The 14,921-nt window shown below is 49.0% G+C and overlaps 1 protein-coding gene across 1 annotated transcript in view; it reads right to left on the reverse strand.

Annotated features, from left to right (window-relative positions):
- Window positions 1-14,921, reverse strand: part of arb2a (ARB2 cotranscriptional regulator A) — a 166,794-nt gene that overhangs the window by 81,229 nt on the left and 70,644 nt on the right. Inside the window, exon 8 of the mRNA XM_061261336.1 lies at window positions 1,416-1,535. Coding sequence (XP_061117320.1) covers window positions 1,416-1,535 — 120 coding nt within the window. The remainder of the gene's footprint in view (window positions 1-1,415; window positions 1,536-14,921) is intronic.

Genomic DNA, 14,921 nt, shown 5'->3' on the forward strand with positions numbered 1-14,921 from the left:
TGTAGTGCAGTGCAGTGTAATGTAGTGTAGTGTAATGCAGTGCAATGTAGTGTAGTGTAATGTAGTGTAATGCAGTGCAATGTAGTGTAGTGTAATGTAGTGTAATGTAGTGTAGTGTAGTTTAGTTTAGTTTAATGCAGCGTAGCGTAGTGTTCCTGTGTGTTTGTTTCTATGTGCGTATGTCTGTGTGTGTGTGTGTGTGTGTGTGTGCATTCTTTCATTTATCATATGTACAATATCTGCTGTCCACGCCTCTTTGTAATTTTGGTGTCGCAAAAAAACCCCCAACAAACACAGCTCTATTTCCCTGTGTGGTTATGAGGGCCACTGGGCAGGCCTTCACACAGACACTCTGACCCTCTGACTTGCAGCTCACCAGGGCGAGCAAGAGAGGGGAGAGAGAGAGAGAGAGAGAGAGAGAGAGAGAGAGAGGGAGAGAGAGAGGGAGAGAGGGAGAGAGAGAGAGAGAGAGGGAGGGAGGGAGGGAGGGAGAGAGAGGGAGAGAGAGGGAAAGAGAGAGAGGAGAGAGAGAGGGGAGAGAGGGAGAGAGAGAGAAAGAGAGAGAGGGAGAGAGAGGAGAGAGAGAGAATAAGAGAGAGGGAGAGGGAGGGAGAGAGAGAGCCACCAGGGGAATCGGTCACGAGAAGCACCACCTCAACCGTTCAGCCGAGGGGCTCCACCAGCGACTCAGCGCCACATCAATATTTAACAGCCTGATTACAATCACAAATACGCAGAAAAAACCCAGAGATATTCCAGGAATTACCACCGAGACGCCACAAACCCCCTACCCCCACCCCCCTGTTTAAAAGAAGAAAAGAACGCGCTTTAAATAATTTGGGTTCACGTAGAGTCTAAGCGGGAATTGCGGAAGATCAAAGCAGGAATCGCCGGGCTTCCGCATTGGGCTGTCACCGCGGCAACCAGCTGACACTACAGAACGCCCGCAACAGGACTTATGTAATATGCATAATATAGACATGCTCTATGAAGTCTGCGATATAGATAGACTCGGCGTGCGTCGAAATGAGCGGAGTGTGACAAAGCAGACTACGGAAAATAAACTTTCCCGAGGAGGTTGAAAAGGCTTCCTTGATTTCTCCCAGGGCCTTCCCCGCTTTGCACGCTCCGAATTACGGCTTAATGGAACATCATTCGCTCCATCCCGAGGAAGCCGATTCCGCCCTAGGACAGGGGTGAACCCGACTGTTTACAGAAGCGCTCGCGACGGTTTTTCTCAAAGAAACTAAACCTTATTTATTTTTAATCGTGTGTCGTGTTTTTCCCACAATATCAAAAGGGCCCCTCGTTCTCCCAGCCGTTATTAGGGTAAAGAGCGAGAGAGGTGGGAGGTGGGGAGGGAGAGGGAGAGGAAGAGCGTTTCTTCTTCTTTCTTTCTTTAACGCTGCACTCACCAGCTCCACGAAGGACAGGCCTCCGTAACTATGGGCGACGAAGAAGATGTTCTTCGCGGCGGATTTCGAGATGAAATGGTCCCACACGTAGACCGTGTGTTCCTCCGAAGAGCTGTTCTCCTGAAATAGAAAGAGAAACACAACATGTATTAAAATCATTACGACCCAGCAGAAAAAAACTGCTAGGTTTTGAAACAGCTAGTAGCTGGTCGACCAGTTCAGACCAGCTCCCAGCTCAACATGGCTTGACCTCAAGCAATGTTTTGAAGCCATTGGTTGACCAGCTGCCTGCTCATACAAGCTACCAGCACCAACTGGTTGACCAGCTCATACCCAGCGAGACCAACTCAAGCTGGCATTTTACAGTAGGGTAAACAATTAATCAAATCAATTTATGGCATTCTAAGAAATAATCTCACTTTACAAATAATGCGAGCACCTTGCGGTCCTGCCCGCGCAAATACCGGTTTTGCAAATGCTGTTTATTTTTAATCAATGAGCCCGGCATATTGTAAACACTGTGAATGCGAAGCTCGATCCACCCCACGTTTTAAATCTTCATTTGCACCGCACGCCGGCGGATCAATACCCCGGCTATAAAGCAGACAGGAACGTAATCGCGGAACGCGCTGTAAGGTCACAGTCGTACGGAGATGAGGACAAAGGAACGTGGGAGTTTTAATTAACGCGGAGCAGAGAAGTAAAATAAAATAACGTCCATTACCATTACCATCTCTGCATTATCGATTCCTGGGCTAGATGTTTGTTTTAAGACAAAACCGCTTCTCATCAATGCAATGGGCTGGATTTGACACAAAGGTTATGACTTACTGCATGAATTTATTTCCATTTTTATTAGCAAACACGCCATCCCTCACCCAAGACTGACAGTAATACAGTGTACTTCACTGCAAAAAAACAAAACAAATAAATAAGCATAAGTATTTTAGTCTTATACTTACTCTTATTAGACTTATTTCCAGTACTTTTTCTTTTAGCAAAAGGCAAAAATACGGCCAATGAGGCGTGACAATTTCACTCATTAAGATTTGCCAATAGGGTAAGATAATTTCACCTGTGGAGCAAACACTAACTTAAAACAAGCTAATATTTCCTACTTGAGACAAAAAAAAAGATCTTAAGTCTTACTTCAAACCAAAAAAGCTTGTTAAGAAAGGCTTTTTGCAGCGTTCAGTAAAAAGTTCCCTCAAAAGTCACCCCTGTAGACGCTCGCTAAATGCTTTGAAAGACGGCCCGGTAAAGGCAGTTTCTAAAATCTGCTGTTTTAATGGACCTGCACTAATTGCAGTTGTTTGTGTGGCATGCTCAATCTCCCCTGGAACGCAGTTGATAATTGAAACGTAAATAAATAAATAATCTTTCCATCAATCGGTTAATAAACTGTTAGCGCTGTCGCCACAGAAGCTAAAAAAACAAAACAGGGAAAATTGAAATATTTGAGATTGAAATCTCTTTTGCAAGGGGGACCTGGCACGAAACACAAAGTTACCCGACAAGACAGTTTGGACAAAATTTACAAACGGAGAATTAGACGGAGGTGCAACAATAATTAAAAAGCTACGCGGAGGTTAAAATCAACAGCACACTTTCGCAGAGTGGTGAATTACACCCCCACCAGCCCCGGTCGAGATTCCTGACCAGCTGCGGTTGCCTGGACCGCCACACTGACACACATTAACCGAAAACCGAGTTTGAGTAAAATAATATAAACAAACAAAACGAGGTGTGGACGTGGCGGTCAGGCAGGGAGCCGCCGTTTCCTCGGTCTTCACGAGCCGTTTCTGTTTGTTGACATTAAAGACGGGGGGCGGACGGTGGGGGAGAACCCGTCTTCAGGTATGATGCAACACGGAGTAACAGAGCCCCCGCACCAGAGCCAGGGATGCGCCTGCCGAAGACCTCGGAGGCCTTCCTCTCCGTTAAACCAGCGCCTCGGCACTCATGATCCAACCCTGGCCGCGTCTCAGACCGGCCAACGCGCCACAGCCACAAAACACCAGACCTGCATTCAACAAGTATTTGTTTCGGATTCAAACACTGTTATGTGCTCTATTGATCTTGCCTGCTGCGTTTGAGCCTGCGAGGAGCAGCAGATGGGCGGGGTTTACGCTTTTGGGATCATTTCATTTGTTCCAATACACCAGGCAAGGTTAGTCAAATGGATCCAAAACAAATACCATTTGAACCCAGGTCGGGGAAAATACATCGTTTTTGTTCCACGGCACTTATGAAAAGGGTTATGCGGCGAAGTATAAAACAGGCTTTAGGCGGGTTAAACCGGACCAACCGAAAGACCGCCTTCCTGGGAGACAGTTCAGCCAATGGCGTGTGAACCTCCAGCGCTCCCAGTCCAACGCACAGAGCCTTCCTGATTTAACTCAACACATCGCCCAATTACCCAGGCGATGTCTTAAAGGCAGGATGACACGCGGCAGCCGAGGTCTCACAATAAGCTGCACTCACGGCATTTAACAGATGGCCTTATCTACGGCGCCTCACAATGCGCCCATCAACACCTATCATGTGATCTGTCTGCGGGCTTCAGTCCAGGACGTCTGAATCTCTCCTCCAATCGGATCGCCTGTCAGGGGTTCAGCCACGACGGCACCCACGTCACAGAGAAGACAGGTTTCAAAATGGACAGACACGGCAATAACTTCTGCATATGAATATACCAATGCAAATATATTCACTCCAGAGTATCTACAATATAACGTAACATAACGTAACATAATGGCGAGAACAGACCATTCAGCCCAGAAATGCTCGCCTTTTCCTTCCCCTAAGTGTACTTACTGATTAGTTTGCCTAAAAGCTAAATAGTATCTTGCACCATATCAAGCCTGGTCTTGAGTGATTGTTACATCAGCACTGGAATATTCAGATAAGAATATCCTAATGAAGTAATCATACACCTTAAATGAACCCTTTAAATAGTAGGCAATTTTTTTCTAAATTCGAAGTCAGTGCTTTCAGTCACCAGTAGTGATTGTGACATGGGAATGTTCAGTTAAGAATATACGGTATTTGTGATCTTACACCTTAAAAAGTTAATTAAATTTGAAGATATTAAATATGAAGCCACTAATATTTCGCTCTAATCTTAGAGTAGCCTTTCCGACAGAGCTGGGAGGACCGGGAGGAGAGGGGCCCCGTGCGTGCTGTAGGGGCCCCAGGGCGGGCCCTAGAGCGGGCCCCAGAGCGGGCCCCAGCGCGGGCCCCCAGCGCGGGCCCCCAGCGCGGCCCCCAGAGCTGGCCAGGCACAGCGCGATACCCACTCCCTGTGTCAGAGCCCACGCAAGACTCCCTTATCGGCATCACACAGACCCCCGCACCTGGCCCCTCCTCCTCCCCCGACCCCACGCCGCGCGTGATTGACTACCTGGCCAGATAGCGCGGCGAATTATCTAAACAACATTTGCATATTGGTGTAATTATTTCCCGGGGTTAATTAGCTCCCGCGAAGCAGCTCGCCCTCCGAGACCGCTGCCGGTGACAGGCGCGCATATTTCCTGTTCTCCCGCCAAGCCCTGACAGCCTCCCCCCACTGCTCACCTGTTGCAGGAGCGTTCAGGAGCGACTGTCAGCCGCCGGATCGGGGGGATCGGGGGGATCGGGGGGATCGGGGAGATCGGGGGGGATCGGGGGGTCTGGGGGGATCGGGGGGTCTGGGTTACTGCGTTACCGTTCCTTTATTTCGTTATTACGCTTTCTCACAGCAAAAAATCTAATCAGGCTAAAAATCCTAACATTTTTCTGATAAGATAAAGATAATTCACTTACCAAGTACTGTCTGTGTAAGATTGTTAAGCTTGTTTTAACAGAATCTGTCTTGTTCCAAGTCGTGTCAAGTAAAATTTCCTCATCCCATTGGCAGATAATTTTGCTTGATTGAAACGTGTATTTTTCTAAATGTCGTTTATTCTTATTTTTTGACATTTTATACAGTGGAGCTCCTGCTTGTAGCTCATGTCAGTGCAACAGCCGCCATTTTGCCTGGGGGAGCCCTCTCACTGCGGGGCCTGACCGGTGCTGAAGCAGAAGCAGCCGCCGTTAATGAAGATAAAATAAACAATAATAATAATAATAATAGTGATAAAATAAGGGAATCGTTCAGACTAGCAGTTCAGTCCAGAGGGGTGGGAGAGAAACATAAACGCAGTTGTCTTATTGTGGCTGCCGCGTAATCACGTTGCGCTTTTATTTTATTTTATTTTCCTCCGATGCACAAAGCGCCCCGTCTTCACAAGAGCTTTTACACAGCCGGTCGCCTACAGGATACGCACCGAGCTATGTGCCTCTCAGCCGATTCCACAGAGAGAGAGAGAGAGAGGGAGAGAGAGAGAGAGAGCGAGGGAGAGGGAGAGGGGGGGAGGTGGAGAGAGAAAGAGAGAGAGAGGGGGAGAGAGAGAGAGAGAGAGGGGGGGGGAGAGAGAGAGAGAGAGAGAGAGAGAGGGAGAGGGGGAGAGAGAGAGGGGGGGGAGGTGGAGAGAGAAAGAGAGAGAGAGGGGGAGAGAGGGAGAGGGAGAGAGGGGGGGTGGGAGAGGGAGAGAGAGAGAGAGAGAGAGGGAGAGAGAGAGGGGGTGGGAGAGGGAGAGAGAGAGGGGTGGGAGAGGAAGAGAGAGAGAGAGAGGGAGAGGGAGAGAGAGAGAAGAGGCAGACAGCGGTGGAGTGAAGGAGTGAGTGATTCTCTGGCGTTTCTCCGGCGTCTGACAGCCGCTCTCTGGCGGCTGGTGTCACTCCTCCGGCGGAGCGGCGTCGCGGTCGCGGGTGTGAGTGTGAGTGTGAGTGAGGGAATGTGCAGCGCATTTAATGTCATTCAGGCCCGTCTCCCTTTCTAATCTGCCCCAAAATAGACAGCCCGCGTCCCCTGCTAATTAACACAAACTCAGGAGAGAGAGAGAGCGCGCGCACGTGTGTCGGGCGCACACACACACAGAACACGCAAGCACAACCAGACTCTGCATCTGCAGTTTGTATGTGCTTGCAATACCAGAGTGTACATGCATCTGTCTACGTGTACAGAAACGGGCACAAAAAATACTGCATCTACAGGGCACTTCATTCAACAGCTAGAGCATGGCTGTTCCTGGAGATCTACTGACCTGCAGGTTTTATTTTCAACCCGAATTTGCCAAACCTACCTACTAATTAGCAGCTCAACAAGACCTCTAGCAGCTGAATGAAGTATAAGGGTTGGACAGAGAACTTATAGGACGGTAGATCCCTAGGAACAGGGTTGGGCAGCCCTGCTCTAGCTGTTGAATGAGGTGTGCTTTGTTAGGGTAGGAGTGAAATGCCTGCTATAGATGAATTTGATGAGTCAACACTACAGCCTAACCGTGTGTCCTGCTTAGTTTAAAACACCACCCCCTCGTACCAGTTTCACACACTGATAACGCACGATGGTCCTTCCCGAACCTGATTTAAGTTTTAGTTTTCAGTTCCCTCCCCCGCCTGTCAAAAAAGAGAGAGCGGACTTGCACCCCATGTGACGAAAACCACCAAAACACGTCCGCACCCACACAGGAAAAAACCAGTCTGCTGTTATTTCATCATTTTTGTCCGGTGTGTTCCTTACCCAACTGCTGAGACCTAAATGTTCTGACCTCAATGTGCTGCTACCTAAACTGCCCCTGTGTACACATAGCCCGCCCTTGAGTATAAACCGCAGAACAGACACGCATACCTGCACAGAAACATAGGCCAGTACCTGGGGAAATCCCCCTGACTCACAACTTCCACCCCTGCTGATACGTGGTGAATGTTCTGGCACAAAATGGCTGCCACGCATCACCCAGGTGGGTGCTGCACACTGCTGTTGGCTCAGGTGAGTTTCCCCCTCATCACTGTAAAGCGCTTTGGGTGTGACTTTGAAAGCGCTATATAAATGCCACACATGATTATTATTATTATGAACATTATGATGATGATGATGACGATTATATAACTTCCCCCCAGAACGGTTGAGCGTGGCTCAGATGGGGTCACGTGACCCATGATGTCACAGTAAGCGGTGAACTCAGGGCGGACTCCTAAAGTTCGGGATGTGATTACATTTGGCCACTGAAGAACGGGCCTGATATCCCAGTTGGTGCCGAATCCCTGAATTAAACATCCCGGGCCGCAGAGAAGCCAGATCAGCCCTCCAACCTGAACTCGGCTCCGCTGAATATTTAACGAGCCCTCTCCGACGGGAAACGTTATTTTCACTTTCCCAAATTAAATTAAAAACCAAACGAGCAGCTGCAATTAATTACATGTTTGGGATTAAGACGTGAGCCTTCAGCCAGTCGTCTACAACACCGCACATTCGCGCGAATTCAATAAGCCTCTCCAGAAATTAAACGTGCTGTTTGCGTGCGCATGCACGTCTGTGGGTGCGTGTACTATCGAAAAACGCACCTTCAAGGGCGGGTTTGTGAAACTGTAAGGAACGAAGCGCCGCACATGACAGTGCGGAAAGCCGTCACAGTTAAAAGAGACCCAGTGACTCGAACACCACGCGTAGCTGGATGCTTGTTTGACGGCGGTTCTGAAACATAGCGGTACCCCCCGGTGACACCGTGCTACCTTCCACTATACAACGTATATTTCCCGTGTGGCGAATAGGCGTTAATGATACGATGCGTGCGTGTGAAATAAGCATAAAGCTGTGGGCGGTTAAAGTGACCGATACCTCCCGAACGCTTATCTACACACGCTCACATGCGTCTCTCCACTTAACCAACACGCCCACCGCGTATCTGAAGGCAGTAATAACGCTTAAATAGGCAAGAAAGAACGGCGCGGAGCGACCGCGAGAGCTGAGAATTATCTATGCAGCGTTGCTTACGTGCCGGGTTACAGTTCAGCAAAGCCGCCTGGGAAATGCGTTTACCACGCGAAAGAAAAATGTAGCGATCGGAGAACGACAGCGGAAGAGTATTATTGTAAAATCCGCGAGGATAATGGGATGGAGGCTTTCCCGGAAAGAGGGTCACAGCGGTGACGAAAATAGAGGAGAAGTTTTGGGCGACTTAACAAAGAGGGAGAGAGCTAACGTGGCAGTACGAGAGGGAGAGAAGAAAAGAGCAACAGGTAAAGGAGGGGGGGGGGAGAGAGACAGAGAGGGAGGGAGGGAGGGAGGGAGGCAAAACAAGAGAAAACTACTTTAATATACGATAAAGATGAGCCACATCGCAGCCACTGTATGATGCCACTGACCTTGTGAGCGTTAAAATAATCTGACAATATTAGGGAGTGCATTGTTTCAGATCAATAACTAATTAACAAAGCACAAAAGGAGGTGCTGGGGTTGGAGGAGTTCCCTGTTAGAAGTGGTGTTTGGCTGCAGAGGAGCAGAAAGGTCATCTCTGGCACATCAACACCAGCCTGTCAGCCAGGCCCCGACTGTCAGAGCAAATCACTCTTACCAATTAACTGACATGAGCTAAAGAGAAGCGTGCACAGATACACACGCTCATACACACACACAAAGCACACTCTCTCACACACACATGTACACACACACACACACACACACACACACAAAGCACACTCTCCCACACACACATGTACACACACACACACACACACACACACACAAAGCACACTCTCCCACACACACATGTACACACACACACACACACACACACACACACACAAAGCACACTCTCCCACAGACACATGTACACACACACTGCACACATACACACATACACACACACACACACACACACACACACACAAAGCACACTCTCCCACAGACACACAAAGCACAGTCTCCCACAGACACATGTACACACACACTGCACACATATATACACACACACACACACACACACACACACACACACACACTCAGGCAAAACACATACTCTCTCTCACACACACACACACACACACAGGGCCTGGGAATAGAGCAGACGCGTTTCTTGGTTGACCTAACAGGAAGATTGGGATCATCTGTACAGAGCCCTGCGGGGGGGCTAAAGGAGGGGGCATTAAACAGCTTCAGAGGGGAATCCCTGCTTTGTATGGGGTGAATCTGAGAGCTATCTGTTCCACTGTCAGGCTGCACTTATCTGCACACATATGCAGACACAAAACACACACACACACACACAGAAACACACACACACACACACACACACACACACACACACAGAGGATGCGATGGTGAAGGTTGAGCAGGTGATGCTCCGTGCTACTTCAACACATTAGCAGGGAAACCTGCTGAAACACATATAGGGTCTCCATGCCGACTCTGACCAGACTATCACTACACCGATATACAGGAAATCTCTGGCTGCTCTACAAGTTGGGCATCCAGAAACAGCACATATCAAAACCACAGACTCAGACACGAATCCCACCACCTCCCGCTCCCCCCATGGGGAATACTGAAGGTAAAACAAGGCATAAATAATGTATGGTATTCCTTATTTTATATACGTATATACAGTACCATGAGGAACGCACTGCAATCCTACCGCTGCTGGGCCATACTTCATGACACCCTGAGAGAATACAGCTCCTCCATTCTAATGTGCTGACTGTAATTCTGAGTCTTACACCGTTTTACATACAGCCAGCGACATGCTAACTGACGGGCTAATGCTAACCTCGGAGAGCTCTCATTAGGGCCAATAACAACCACAGCTGTCTGCATGCTAAAGAAATCCAGCGCCGGACTTACACAAATGGAGAAGTATACGGAAAATATATTTCGAAATGATACACAATTAAGAAATTCACTGCTGTGAAATATACCGATTATATATTTTTAAAAGTAATAAAAGAAATGTACATTAAATTGCCGTACAGTGCGTTCCTGTAGGGGATACTCTCGCATATGCAGTGTAGGTAGAGGAGTAGGCAGTGAATGGATTAAGTTGCAGAAATCAGGATATTGTCGATGGTAGTGGTTCCCAATCTCGGTCCTGGGGGACGCCTTGTGTATGCAGGTTTACATTCCGGCCACAACTGCAATCCCACAACGTTAACAATATGTACATTCTTCTTAATTACACGTTCAGCGTTCAGAGGGATCATTCACCATCTTCAGCCGCATTATGTCAGAAATAGCCGTGCATGCCGTGAAGAAAGTCTCATGTGAACCTGATCCGTTTCTTGACAACCGATGGAGTGAAATCAATAGGCTCCTAACTGGTGAAAGTGTGGACACCACGACACACCGTTTGACAGGTAATGAAGAATTGACAGACCAAGCAAATGACGACAAGCCAAGCTTGGATTGTCTTGAAGAGTTCAACTGACAAAATGATGAAACAACCTAAACACCTAAACACATAGTGCTCAACAGCCTATTATAAGTGTATTACCTCAGTCTCAAATTCGATGAGCTAAAAATATTCCGTATATAGCTAAGTCCACGCTTTCATTCAGAGAAACAGCACAAATGATTTTACACACGCAACGACTAAAGTCAGCGTGCTCATTTTACCCAGTCATAAAGATGGGGGGGAAAATAATTTATCAGCTAAAACAGCCAAATAAATTCAAATATTCATAGCAAAGTGTGTCACATTTGGGCCAGGATTTCTGAGAATAAATTACGGGAGACGGGGGTAAAAGCAAGGCTGCCGTGTAAAAGAGCCCCCTCTTTCTGAACACTGGAAGAAGTGGCACAATCACTGAGGGGTGGGGGGGGTGGGGGTATTGTGGTCATTTTACAGAAATAAGTGGCATTAGGGAAAGCCGGGCGGTGGGGGCTGATTGTCCTTTGCTCTTTTTCCAATGGGCGGGCCCTAATCCCGCCCGGCGTGAGTGCGCTCGGAGAGACGTCCCCGCCGGCTCCTCGGAGCCTGAATGGCGCTTTTTGTTTGCGCCGTCCCTCCGCTTGACTGGCGGAAAATAGGTAACTGGATTAGCGCTAAAATTCGGAGTAAAGTGAACTCCCAGGCTTGTGTGTAAGCGGGCGCTAAGGAACTCCGCGTGGGCTAAACCCGGAGCGGAGCGCTGTGATCTGGGAGCGGCGGGAGATTAGGTGGGGTTGGGAGGTTGCACACTATGAACCGCGGGGCTAAAAAGTAAGATTCCTAACAGCACTTAAGGGCTTATTAATGTGTGTATGGAAGCGTATTAATCAACTCAACTTTAACTGGGGGCTCTCTTGTGTGTGCAGGTGGTCCCGTTCCCCTTAGCAGAGTGTGTGCGTGTGTGCATGTGTGTGTGTGTGTGTGTGTGTGTGTGTGTGTTGGGGTTTGCGTTAGGGAGGGGGTGGCAGGAGGAGGAGTCACACAAGGCTGCAGAATAGATGAAAAACTCCTAGCAAAGCAGCTTGATGTGATTCCCCCCCCCCACCCCACCAACCCATTTTCACACCTCCCCAATAGAGGAGTAAAGAAATAAAGACTCCCCCCCATCCCAACCCCAAGCCTCGGGGAATTGCCTAATGAGGGACGAGCCCAAAATTTTGGGGCCTATTATGCGAACGTCTTTAGCGCAGGGAGGGGAATTAGAGCCCAGCGCCCGCTTTGCCGTGACCCATCGGTGAGGGCGTCCCGCCAGCGGACACGACAGGCACGGCGCACACACCCCAGCTCTGACGGCCCCACAGAACCTTCCAGAACAAGCGGAACCAATCACGTAACTGAACATACATAAGTATAGAGGGCTGTAGTTGGTCCATTTTTTGTTTGTTTTTTTGAAGGTTTCATTGAACGGATGTGAACTGCATATGGTGTTGGACATCAGTGGTTCCAAAACCTTTTCAACATCAGGGCCGTCGTCAGGGCAGGGAGGGTTATGATCCTATCATTCTGACTGACAGGGGCGTTCAAAGAAAGAGAACGTAAACGTAACAGCAAAACAAATTTAAATAAGTCAATCTCAACAAGTATTTCAGTCTTATATTGAGACTTAGCTTACTTCTTTAAATTTCTTTGCCAAATTACACCAAAATATTGCCAATGAGATGGCAATGGGGTAAGAAAAGGTCACTTGTCAAGCAAACAGTAACTTAAAACTAGCCAACTCGAGAGAGAAAAAAAATAAGACCCTTTTACAAGATTACACTTGTTAAGCAGTGTAGGATTTTCTGGTGTGGTGGGGACCAATGTGAGAGCTGTTTATGGGGCCCAGAATTCCCCCTGTGGCCCCCAGAAGCTCCACCGCCCCGCCGCCATGGCACTCTGTGCCCCCCCTCTCCGTCTGCCGCGGGAGTGCAGGCTCCCGGTTGGCGGTTTAGTGCTAATCTGTTGACATTTGCTGTCTGCGCTCAGATATTCAGCGTGGCAGATGTTCTCAAAAGCAGGAATTGTGTCTTATTACCGCGCGCGCTAAAGACCCTCCCCCTCCAGGCTGGTCTGACATCATCGCGTTTATCGCCCGGGCTGAACCGCTCCGCAGAGGCCTGGAGCGGGAGACGAGGAGAAAGCCGCCGTGACAACCACCACCATCACGGTAACAACCACCGCCGCCACGACAACCGCCGCCTTCGCGACAACCGCCGCCATCACGACAACCGCCGCCGTCACGACAACAACCACCGCCGTCACGACAACAACCGCTGCCGTCACGACAACAACCGCCGCCGTCACGACAACAACCGCCGCCGTCACGACAACAACCACCGCCGTCACGACAACAACCACCGCCGTCACGACAGCCATCGGCATCAGATCTCACCATCTTCCATCACAGCTCTGGAACGGAATCTGGCTTTTGATCCCAGATTGAGGCCTGGAACAAAGCCTCTGAATCCCGATCTATAACCTCAACTCCCAACCACCATGAAGATCACAGCCTCCAGCTCGAGATAACGCCCCTGGCTCTCACGTCCAACAAGAAAACACCAAAACCGTCACACAGACCAAAATAACTACAGAGAAATATTCATGAAAAACATGGTTCCCAAACAACATGACCACCGGTCCCCAGCAATTACACTGAGTCATAATGAAACGCATGATGTTGTGGTGAGCCCTGAGACTTTGAGACTTTGAGAATTGCCTAATCCTGCCTTCTAGTCCTCTTGGTTGGATCAACTGCACCAAGCACAGAAAAATACTTGAATTAAAAACAGTTACATATTTGACCCAGATCTGGAACTGTGCCAATCTTCATGAAACCATAGATACTTGGCTTAAAACAGAAGATAAGTGCTATGTAAAGACTCCCAGAAGAACCACACTTGTGACCATAAACATTTATTCTTTAATTTTTAGGGACCCAACATCCCTCCAGCTTCAGGTCAGCAACCCTATGTGCCAACATGGGGACTCAAATCAGCAACTCTACAGTCGGCAGTTAAACACCCTACCGATAGGATACCCTGCCCTCTCACACACACACACACACACACACACACACACACACACACACACACAAGCGCAGTACCGGCATGCATAATGCCCTGCATGGCTAGCGCGGGCGCTAATGTCAGGGCGTGAATAATATCGCCCCCCCACAGAACAGGGGAACCCTGGATAGGCCCGCTCTAACGATCTCACACTGCTAGCATTACAAAGTGCAAAAGGTTCAGGAGAAGGAGAGAGGGAGGGAGGAAGGAAGTGAGGGAGAGAGGGAGAGAGAGAGAGAGAGAAATGGCGAGAGGCAGAATCTACTCATTATAAGATTCCGGCGCAATTCCAGCTGAAATATTTATTAAGATATTAATATCAGCTCTCCCTCTTCATCTTCTCTCAGATAATATGCACACAACTTACTTTCTCTCTCTCTCTCTTTCCTTCTTCCCCCTCTCCCTCCCTTCCTCCCTCTCTCCCTGCCTCACACATGCATGGCCGCCCGGGTCCCACTAAAGACCAGCTCTCTGTCGGTGAAGTATTAAATACTCGGCAATGACATTTGGAAACGCGCCCCCCCGGCCCCCCCGGCCCCCCCGGCCCCCCCGCCCCTCCACTTGTACAATACCTCCCGCACCCCCCCCCCCCAACATTATGAGGCAGAGGTTTGTGATTTGACGAGCCGTGGCGGTGACAGTATGCAAATGTGTGTCAAACTGCAGAGTGCCAGAGTTAGCGAGTGTCACCTCCCCAAGACTCCCGCTCGGAACCGTCCTCCTCTCCCTCTCCCCTCTCCCTCCCTCCCTCCGTCTTCCCCCGTCTAAGTTGAGGAAAGAAGAACTACATTTTCTCTGTCTCTCCCTCTCCCTTAGCGCAGTCTCGCCTTAGCTAGGCGATGTGCTAGACGACTTATTAAATAACTGAAACGCGTTAAGGAGAACGGACAGAAAAAGGTAAACGTCATCATTAGTTTACCGGCACGGGGACGAGATGGCTAGGGCCGCCTTTGAGGGACCGTGGAGAATGAGTTTTTTTTAAACGCGGTTGTGACAGAAGGTGTAAATAACACAGATAATTATACCGCATTACCGCGCGTAAAGGTACAATCACAACACCGCGTAAGTGGCCAGAGCTGACAGCTCATTCGCTGCGAGTCACATAGCACTAATCACATCTGATTGGCTGGAGCGGAATTCCTCTACAACCTGGGGTACTGCTGCCCTCCGCTGTAAAA

The sequence above is a fragment of the Conger conger genome, chromosome 11 (genome assembly GCF_963514075.1).
Source record: "Conger conger chromosome 11, fConCon1.1, whole genome shotgun sequence".
Classification (NCBI taxonomy): Eukaryota; Metazoa; Chordata; class Actinopteri; order Anguilliformes; family Congridae; genus Conger; species Conger conger.